Here is a 9,742-nt window from a genome sequence, read left to right on the forward strand (position 1 = left end):
TTATTACCTTCAAAATAAAACGGTGTGCGTTTCTTTTTCCATAATGTCAATTTCTCGGCATGTAAAGCTCCATAATCCTGTGTTGTGCTGCGGTTTAGGAGTATAGCTGTAACAAAACAATTCACCATAACCATATTATCATGATATTTACAGAAAAGTTGTTTTAAAAATCAAAACCATCAGTAAAACTCGTATTAAATTGAGTTTATTGTGTAGTTTGTGGCAAATGAATTAGACTCAGGAGTGCAGAGAGGGTCTGTGATCAGAACAGTACAAAAGTGAACAAAAAGTAAAACTACAAGTAACGGACTGTGAAAAGGAAAAGGCCAAACATCCGAGACCCTGTATAATCATTTGTGTATCATTAACACAATATCAATTATCACAGTTGTCATGATTACCAGTATATCACCTCCTTAGGACTAAAACAAACTGTCGCTGAAGCATAAATAACAAATAACCCACAATACAACTGTTGCTAGAGGTTGTAGGATTTATTACATTCATGGCGTTCACAGTACAGGAACACAAGTAGAAAAGTCAGATGATGTTAAACCTTGACGCCTCTAAATATATAATGTACAATATAAATATAACATTAAGCACATATGCTTGTCAAAAGTGAACCGTGCCTGTAAGACACAGATCACAAGTTAAACACCAGTTAATAAAAGTGTTTTACCAACAGCAGTGGAACAGCGTCACCTGCTGACCTCACACATAGTTCTCACCTCAGATGAAGCCTGCGAACAGGTGTGAACAGTTCGAGTGAACAGGTTCCTGCAGCAGTGAAGAAAGCTGAAGTTCCCAAGCACCATTAACTTCTGTTAGCAGCAGTTGGTTTGTACGACAGTGCAACGTCTCATAAATCAACACGGGACTTCTTCCTGACTTTGAATTATCAAATAAAAATGTCTCTCATTTCTTAAAAAGGTACAGAAGAACGCTCAAAACAAAACAAGGACCAGGAAAAATGACACTGAGAGCAACAAAACATTGTTAAAATAATAAATAAATGAAGCCTTTTCTCTCACATGCCCATTAGGTGTCAGGCTACATGTTGAATTCAAAAACATAAAAAAAAGATTCAGGTTTTCTGAGATTTTGTTCAGAAACAGAGGGATTATAAATATTTTATATAATTTGATTTATTCATGAACTTTTTTCCTCCTCATACTGTAACACTCCCACTGTTTTTATTTAACTTTCATTTTGGGTAAAAAGTAAAAGAAAAAGTATCTCTATGGTTGATTTTAGCACGTTGTTATTTCTCCAGAGTTCATCTCAACTCCACAAAGGTCGAGAGCCGTGTTGGTACATATGCTTTGATACAAAACAAAGTGGTTGTGAAAGCCTCACGGCTTCATGGTCAACGTTTTAACTCTGACACCGTCAGTCTCTTAAAAACATCAGCTTCATGTCGTTTGTAGCTGCTGCAGTTGTTTCACGTGTTTCCGTCGTTGGGGAGAATTTCTCTCCACTGGTCGAACTCCCAACAACAAGTTCACTCTAATAATCAGAGAAGAAGTCTTCACTTGGGTTATGAAGTCTCCTCTTGGCCTTTTTGGGTTTGTTTTTTCTGCTGCAGTCCGAGGAGGACACCTCAGACTGTGACAACACAGGGCTGCTGGACATGAAGCTGGGGACACTTGTCTTATTTCTTTCCTTCTTTTTGGATTTAGGTGTCTCTATTTCTGCAGATTCAGTCGACAGTTTCCTCTCAAGCAAAACATTATCAGTGGATTTTACTTTTTTCTTCTTTTTCTTTTCCCTCACATGATTTAATTCTGGATTTCCAGGTGTTTCTGAAGATGGGGAAGCGGGTTCAGCCATGTTCAGTGTTTCCTTGGACGTTTTGTCAGAGGTTCCACCATCATGAGACATTTCAGCGCTGTCACCGTCTATTTCCTTTGTGACTGCAGCAGAAGTCGAGTGTTTGTCTTTTCTCTTGTGTGAAACTGAGCTGCAGTTTTTCAGCATAGCTTCCTCTGATTCAGCATCGTCAGTGGCAGCTGGTGGACTCTTCTGTGTCTTCTTCTTCTTCTTCTTCTTCAACACCGTGGCCTCATCAGCTGCAGGACATCCCGCTTCAGCTGCACCGTCTAATCTTTCCATGGGGGTCACTGACTCACTTTCATTTCTCCTTCGTTTCTTTTTTCTTTTTACCCCCGTGTCAGTGTTTTCAGGCAAAGCGCTCTCACATGTGTCGGTTGGTTCTTTAACATCCTGCCTGTGACCCTCCTCAACATTCTCCTGCACCATCGACATCTTTCTCTTCCTTTTCTTTTTCCTCACCCCATCATTAGATGTCTCCAAATTTCCAGCGATTTCTGCTGATTCGGTCTGAAACTCACCAGCGCTGACTCCAGGCCTTTCTGCGCCCCAGACATGAGCAGCTACAGATGTTTTGTCATCGTGCGTTTGAGCCTCTTTTTCCTCTGCATCAGCAGCGAGGAAGGAAGAGGTCCTCTTCTTTTCCTTTTTCCGCACAGACACTGAATCATCGCTTTGTGTCACAGCATCCTCTGAGACATTTCTGCTAATCATTTCATTCTTTTTCTTCTTCTTCTTTTTCTTAGACACCAGTTCAGTGTCTTGGTCGTCAGGGCCCTCGTCTGTTTTCTGACAATTTCCTGCATTATTCAATTTTTTGTTTTTGTCAGGAGTGCTAGAAATATGTTCCCCCTCACAGATACTTTCCCTCTTCTTCTTCTTCTTCTTCTTCTTTTTAGACACCAGTTCAGCATCTTGGTCGTCGGGGACCTCGTCTGTTTTCTGGGGATTTTCTGCATCATTAACCTTTTTGTTTTTGTCAGGGGTGCTAGAAATATCTTCCCCCTCAAAGATACTTTCCCTCCTCTTATTCTTCTTCACTGACTGTCTTGTACTTCCTTCCAAGGTTACATCATTATTCGAGCTCATATCTGCACCACTGTCTACTCCGACCTCAGCTTCCTCGTGAGAAGCCGACAGCTGCTTCTTTTTCTGCTTTTTTCTTTTCTTTTCTAATGTTTCTCGAGGAGCATCACTATTTTCCTTTTCCTCCAACGGTCTCTCTGACGACAGAGGTCGATCTGAAGCCAGTGCTTCCTCTTCTTCATATTCCTCCATATTTACAATCAGCTTTTCTTTTTTCATTTTTTTCTTTTTCCTCCCCGTCTCATCTTCATTCAGAGGTATTAACTGATCAACGCCCTCATCATCCCCAACACTTCTTTCCTTCTTTTTCTTTTTCTTCTTCTCTTCCTTGCCGTCATTCACCATGTTACATGTCACTGAAAACAGAGAATCATTCTCTGATCTCACATCAGATTTTAAGTTTCCATCCTCCTCCTTTCTAATGTTATCTGCTGCCTTCTTCTTTTTTCTCTTCTTCTTCTTCATCTGTTTTGAATCAGGACTGAGTCTCTCCTCCTGTCTCGGTATGATATCATCATGTGAGGGATTGTCTTCACTTAGCTGCGTCTGGTCGCTGCTCTGCGAGGCCGGAGGCTCTGCTGGATGATCCTCAGACGGGCTGGGAGTCTCTTCCTCCTCCACAGTCACAGACGCTGCAGCGTGCAGACCCTCAGGCTCCTTATGACTCTGGCCCCTTCCTCCTTCTACACTGTCATCATCTCCCTTTGCTTTTTTCTTGTTCTTTACTCTGGTTTTATCATTATTAGTGTCACTTATAAGGTCCGGGAGACTCTGGAGAAGACTTTGGCTTTCAGGTTCGTCTTCTTCCTGTCCTGTCTCTGACAGACCGTCCGTATAGAAAACATCAGCTGGAGGCTCTGTTACATTTGGACACGGTTCTCTGCCATTTAGTGTGTTTTCCCTCGGACTTCCCCGTTCGAGCGCCTCACACATTGTAGCATCACTGTCGCCACACAGCTCTTCCTCACTTTCTTTTTCCTGAGGAAGAATCTCTTTGTTTCCTCCGGTAAGACGAGTCTTTGCCGCGATGCTTCTGTCACATGTCACGTGTTTATCACTCGTCTCTCTCTCCGTCAGAACTCTATGAGAAGGATCCCCGTTATCAGAGCTCTCTGTGTCTGGAGACGGTGCTGTAACCCTGGACGTGGACCTTTTCGCTAGTATTTTATGCAACTTTTTCCTTTGTCTATCTTGTGACGTTCCTTCTTGTCGAACTCTTTGTGAACTTCTTTGTCGTTTCACCTCGAAGTCTCTCTTTCCTGGAGTGTACCAGGGCTGTGAGCACTTTGATTTTGAAGGTGCGACAAAACATTTCCTCTCCTGTAAGATAACACACACACACACACACACACACACACACACACACACACACACACACACACACACACACACACACACACACACACACACGATAAGTCCACATTCAAAAACAGCTTTGAGATCTATTCATTTTTCTTAGTTTTAATATAACACTTACGACCACTTTGATGTCTTCACTTTCTGACCTTTCTTCTTCTCTGTAACAAAATAATTGTGTTTTATTATCAATCAATCAATCATTATTTGTACAGAATCTCATATGCAGGTTAGTACAATTCAAAGAGCTTTGCAGGTGACTGCTAAAACAGCTCAGTCCAAACATATGAGATTAATGCACATTAAAAATAAACATGATCAAAATGTGATAAAACTAATGAAATAGATAATATATAATAGATCATAAAAAAAGATAAAAAGACAAAACAACAAAAAAGTATAAGACAGAGCAAAACATTTCAAAACATAAATACAATAAATAAATAAAGGAAATTCTGAAATAATGGCTGTGTAAATATAATAAAGAGCCAGGCTGAAGAGGTGGGTTTCAAGTTTAAAGACATCATCACTGAGCTTTGATCAGATCTTTGGTCAGACTGAGACTAAAAGCTGCCTCATCTGTTTTTTCATCGTGATACTTGGAACAATTAAAGGACCAGAGATTCGTCCTGGTTCGTACATCGACAGCCTGTCAAACACAACAATGACGTGATTTAAAGGCAAGGCCACGAATGAAGACTTTAAAAACAGGTGTGATGTGTTCTCTCCCTCTGGTCCTGGTCAGTAATCAGGCGGCACGCTTCTGATTCACGTAGCTGGTTGATAACTCGTCTTGGGGGCAGACAGGACACAGTCAGGAGAGTTACAATGATCCAGTCTGCTGGATGTAGGACCATCCAGGTTCATCACTTTTTTTAAGTTATTTTTTGCCTGTGTGTGTGTGTGTGTGTGTGTTTTCTGGAGTTGTTTATGTTTTGTCTATTTGAATGTGTTTTGAGCTCTCAGGGCCACCGTAGATAAGAGATTCATCAACAGCTAGTGGTGGAGGTGGTGTGGATGGATTTTTCAAACACATAATTATCCCTGGAAATAAACTCACTCTGACAACGGAGGTATGTTCTCCCCGTCCATGTCGACTGTTGGTAAAGACGACTGCACGTCATCTTCTTGCTGGTAGCTCTGCCACAGCTCTCTGACACATCTGAGGAAGCCGCCCATCGCATAATTCTGTAAAGAGGAAGATTGTTATACGTATACATACACACATATATAATATCTATTGAAGTACTGTTGTCCTTACGTGCAGGGCTGTGCTCTGCCTTGCACATAACTGAGTGCTCCTGTGCTTTGACTTCCTGTCAGTGAGGAAAGGGAAACTGAACTTTGGAGGTCTTATTCTCTTCGCTTGTCTCCTTTTGGCAGTTCTGGATTCTTCGTGGGAGTCGGACGATGAAAGGTCATCTCCACTTTCTGACTTCAGATTGTAGCGACACCGTCTCCGTGACCTCACAGCCTCAGGTACTGGTTTCTGAGTGATGAACAGACTGTCTCCTGAATCACTGCAGAGACACAGTTACACGTGCAGGAGGTCAGACTGGAGCGTCCTCGTGCTGCTGCAGGAGGAGCAGGAGCATCACCGATCACATGTGAGAGGCATCCTTACCTTTCTTCTTCGGCTGGGTCATTAGGTCCTGCATCCTGTCCGCCATGTCCCACCGAAGACTCGAGATACCGCGATATTTTCTCCACATAGTCTGGGGGAGATGTTTCCAGAACAATGTGGCACGACTCCGCTGAAAGAGCTTCAACAATGGCGTCTGTCTGAGTGCATTGTAAAGGTTTATGCACTCCGGTCATTGTGGAGCTCAGCAACAGGTCTTTGGTAGGAAGCCGTAGGAGACTGAATCCTCCTGGTTCCTCCAACGAGGAAGAGGCTCAGGACGCGTGTGATCGGTCTAACTGAAGCTCTGCAGCTGAAACATGATGTTAAAATGAACCAAACACTTTCTTTAATGTCGCGCAGCTGCGCTACAACAAACACATACAACAACACACACCACGAGTGTTTTCAGCACAACCAGGAAGTGGATATACGTCAACAACGTGACAATTCATCATATGACCAATCACCAAAGAGGAGGTAAAGTCATACACAGAAACAAGCGGTTTCACTCCTTTCTACTTCCGCTTTCGTCTGCACCGATTCCCACAATAAATTCAAGTTGTTAAAAACCAGTGAACATGACATAAGCGCGTAATTAGAATCAGACAGATGAGGAAGACCGTGAGATGAAAGCTCCAGAATGACCTTTAGTTGACCTTTAAATTGAAACAATTAAGTTGTTGAAATTAAAATAATAATAAAAATAATTGGACGGTATGAATTTATAAGATAAATATATAAATTGATATAAATATCACCTATAACAAGTATATAAGTTGTTTATATTATACAACTGACTTATTACAATATTACTCATGAACAAAATACATATACTTTGTTTTATCTATGTTTGAACTATTATTATTATTATTGTTATTATTATTAAGCATGAACTACTGGACACCTGAATCTATCTATCTATCTATCTATCTATCTATCTATCTATCTATCTATCTATCTATCTATCTATCTATCTATCTATCTATCTATCTATCTATCTATCTATCTATTTTGCCAGTTTTACTGGTAATGCATAGACGAGGAAGTCTAGGACAGGAACTATCTTGCTAGTGTTTACTCTTTGGTTAAACTTTAACCAAACAGTAAATGTGCCCGCTCCAACCATCGACTTTTCCTGCATTGCTAGCAGTTTACAGGCAGAGTCACCCAGGACAGTAGTAACCCACAGTCATGGCAGACATCAGTAAAACTGTGAGGGTCGAGCTGCACGCTCCAGATCTCGAGGAGCTGCGCGGAGGTAAGAGCTTCAGCTGTGATAAACATGCTTATAAAAGAGGATGTTCACAAAGGGAGAGTAATGCAGATATTTTGGCTGGTTACAGTATTACAAGCAGGACTGGAGGACAACTTTGCAGAAGTTCAGGTGAGTGTTGTGGAGTGTCCAGATCTCACCAAAGAACCGTTCCAGTTTCCTGTCAAAGGTAAGAGCCCACTCTGCACATTCAATCATATTCCACTGTCTGCACTGTTTCCACATTGTCTCAAACCTGTGCACAGTATTCATCTAGATCTCAGAAAACCATTCATGCACGCTCGTGAACTTACTTTGCAGATTGTGGAGTGAAACAGAGTCGTGCCAGATTTGTGTTACGTAATGTTTTTTCTCTTACTGTCACTCACATTGAAGGCCTGTGTGGAAGTCCTCGTATCACTGATGTTGGTGGTGTACCGTACCTGGTTCCCGTGGTTCAAAAGCACAAGGTAGCTTTTTCCTCACCACACTCAGAGCAGTGTGTGAAGATGCTGCATGGTGATAATGTGAAATGAGTCAGAGTAAATGGGATTGTTATATTGGTTTCCCTCTTCCTCCTCCCAGGAATACAACATGAACACTATATCTAAAGAGCTGGAGCTACCGGGAGCTTTCATCCTGGGTGCAGCAGCTGCTCCCTCCAGGATCGTCGGGATGAATGCAGAGGTTGTTCAATACTTAATGTCTCATGCAGATTAAAGCAACATGTCGGCATCAATAAATCGGTGGATTTCCCTTCAGTAAAGTATCATGTTGTCATTGTAAGATTTGAGAAGGAGTTGTTGTGATGCATGAGCTGATGGAGAAAATACTCACCCACAGCTGATGCCTCTGGTCCTGACAGAAGCGGAGGGAAGGCCTGTAGTGAACAGCAGTTACTTCTCCTCCATCAATCCGGCTGATGGTCAGTGTCTCCAGGAAAAATACAGTGACAGATTCTCTGACTGCAACTTTGGACTGCTGGGAAATCTGTATGCTTGTGAAGGGAAGTCTGGAAAGGTAATTGGTCTTATCTGACCAAACAAGATCTGGAAGCTCTTTGCCTCAGAGAATGAGTGATGGTGCATTCACCGGCGCTCCTTCAAAAATGCATTGTCATTACTGGCCAATAATGAACTTCCCTGGTTGTTTATGAACTTCAACACAATTATCTGCAAGTTAATAACAAAGTTGTTGTGCGTGACCCATGACCACATGTGTGCTCCTAACGTTTGAAAGAATAAACATTAACAAAAGGACGGCGACTATACTAGCTCACTCGCTGTGTCCTCGTCACCCATGTGCCTCTCCAGGTCATAGAGGTGCGGGCCAAGAAGAGGACAGGAGGCCACAGTCTGGTGACGGCCCTGAGGAAGACTCTTGAAGGGCGCTACCCTGAGAAGAGCCTGGCTCTGGGAGGCACCTTTGTCATCCAGAAAGGGAAAGCTAAAATCCACATCATGGTAAATAAACACGTGAATTTCCCAGAGGGGATAAAATAAAGTATCTATCTATCTATCTATCTATCTATGTAGTTACTGACAGCTACATGTGTTGATTGATTTTCTGGTGTTGGCTCATCGATAGCCAAGAGAGTTCTCGGTCTGCCCCCTCAACACCAACGATGAGGTCAACAACTGGCTCAAGCACTTTGAGGTCAGCGCTCCGCTCATCTGCCAGTCAGTGCTCGTGTCCAGAGATCCCGTAAGTAAACAAACACATCTATCAGAGGTGCATTTGCAAAATGGGCTGTCTTGTAAAGGTTCTGGTCACTTGTTCGCTGTGTGTTCAGGGTTTGGACCTGCGGGTGGAGCACACCCACTGCTTCAGCCACCACGGAGAAGGTGGCCACTACTACATAGACACCACTCCTGACAGTGTGGAGTACTTGGGCTACTTCATGCCGGCAGAGTTTATCTACCGCATCGACAGGCCCAAAGAGACGCACGGAGTGGGACGAGACTGAAAAACTGAATGAATTCATCAATCATGTTGTCGGCATAGTATCAAATCCATCAAACAGTATGGGATTTATAATAGGTTCTGTATATTATAATACTCCACAAGTGATTTCAATTATACAAATTGATTAGTCAGAATTACTTTTAAATTTTCTTATAAAAACAATCACTGCAGTTCATGAAATAAAAACGTCAAAAGTGTTTTGCGTTGTCTTGGCTGTTTGTTCACTGACTGCAGAAGTAAATGGCAACATGTGTTTCCTCTAAATAAATAGTAAATTTGGGACATTGAAATACACAGCTGCCTGCCAACTCCATCTTGATAAAAACATTGTGTAAGGCAGACCAAACCAGACAGCTGCAGTAACATCTGTGTTGTCACTGTTTGCACTGGCAGAGAAAACAAAGCATTTTAAGGCCTGATACAGCTGTAGTTGCCATACACAGGTTTCCTCTTACTTGCATGACCGGGCCTCTTTTAAGGAGGATGGAGGTGTAAACACAATGTGTCTCTGACGGTTGCACTTGTTCTGGTGTGATAGCAGAGGTGGAAGTGGAAACATCTTGCCACTGTCATCAAGTATTTGCTCATGGGGAAATTCTTCTGCTCTGATTCAGTGTTACATGATT

At 42.3% G+C, this 9,742-nt stretch overlaps 2 protein-coding genes across 2 annotated transcripts; one reads left to right on the forward strand and one right to left on the reverse strand.

Annotated features, from left to right (window-relative positions):
- Positions 1-473: 473 nt before the first annotated feature.
- Positions 474-6,338, reverse strand: pho (phoenix). The gene is made up of 5 exons (XM_056397261.1): positions 5,900-6,338; positions 5,537-5,795; positions 5,336-5,463; positions 4,397-4,436; positions 474-4,239 (listed from the first exon to the last, which is right to left on the reverse strand). The coding sequence occupies exons 1-5, from the start codon at positions 6,091-6,093 to the stop codon at positions 1,510-1,512; spliced, it is 3,351 nt and encodes a 1,116-aa protein (XP_056253236.1). The 5' UTR covers positions 6,094-6,338; the 3' UTR covers positions 474-1,509.
- A 653-nt stretch (positions 6,339-6,991) lies between these two features.
- c15h11orf54 (chromosome 15 C11orf54 homolog) lies at positions 6,992-9,313 on the forward strand. Its single transcript, XM_056397377.1, has 8 exons — positions 6,992-7,157; positions 7,243-7,341; positions 7,548-7,621; positions 7,737-7,838; positions 7,995-8,171; positions 8,465-8,614; positions 8,739-8,855; positions 8,944-9,313. The coding sequence occupies exons 1-8, from the start codon at positions 7,091-7,093 to the stop codon at positions 9,115-9,117; spliced, it is 960 nt and encodes a 319-aa protein (XP_056253352.1). The 5' UTR covers positions 6,992-7,090; the 3' UTR covers positions 9,118-9,313.
- Positions 9,314-9,742: the final 429 nt, after the last annotated feature.

Source organism: Seriola aureovittata, chromosome 15 (genome assembly GCF_021018895.1).
Source record: "Seriola aureovittata isolate HTS-2021-v1 ecotype China chromosome 15, ASM2101889v1, whole genome shotgun sequence".
In the NCBI taxonomy this organism is placed as follows: Eukaryota; Metazoa; Chordata; class Actinopteri; order Carangiformes; family Carangidae; genus Seriola; species Seriola aureovittata.

Bases quoted from the DNA above. Each gene is read 5' to 3' on its own strand.
- pho (XM_056397261.1), bottom strand. From the start codon at position 6,093: ATGACCGGAGTGCATAAACCTTTACAATGCACTCAGACAGACGCCATT. The intron at 5,464-5,536 runs GTAAGGACAACA...TCCTCTTTACAG, and splicing joins GGCAGAGCACAGCCCTGCAC to AATTATGCGATGGGCGGCTT. The intron at 4,437-5,335 runs GTGAGTTTATTT...ATTTTGTTACAG, and splicing joins AACATACCTCCGTTGTCAGA to AGAAGAAGAAAGGTCAGAAA.
- c15h11orf54 (XM_056397377.1), top strand. From the start codon at position 7,091: ATGGCAGACATCAGTAAAACTGTGAGGGTCGAGCTGCACGCTCCAGAT. The intron at 7,158-7,242 runs GTAAGAGCTTCA...GGCTGGTTACAG, and splicing joins TCTCGAGGAGCTGCGCGGAG to TATTACAAGCAGGACTGGAG. The intron at 7,839-7,994 runs GTTGTTCAATAC...ACTCACCCACAG, and splicing joins TCGTCGGGATGAATGCAGAG to CTGATGCCTCTGGTCCTGAC.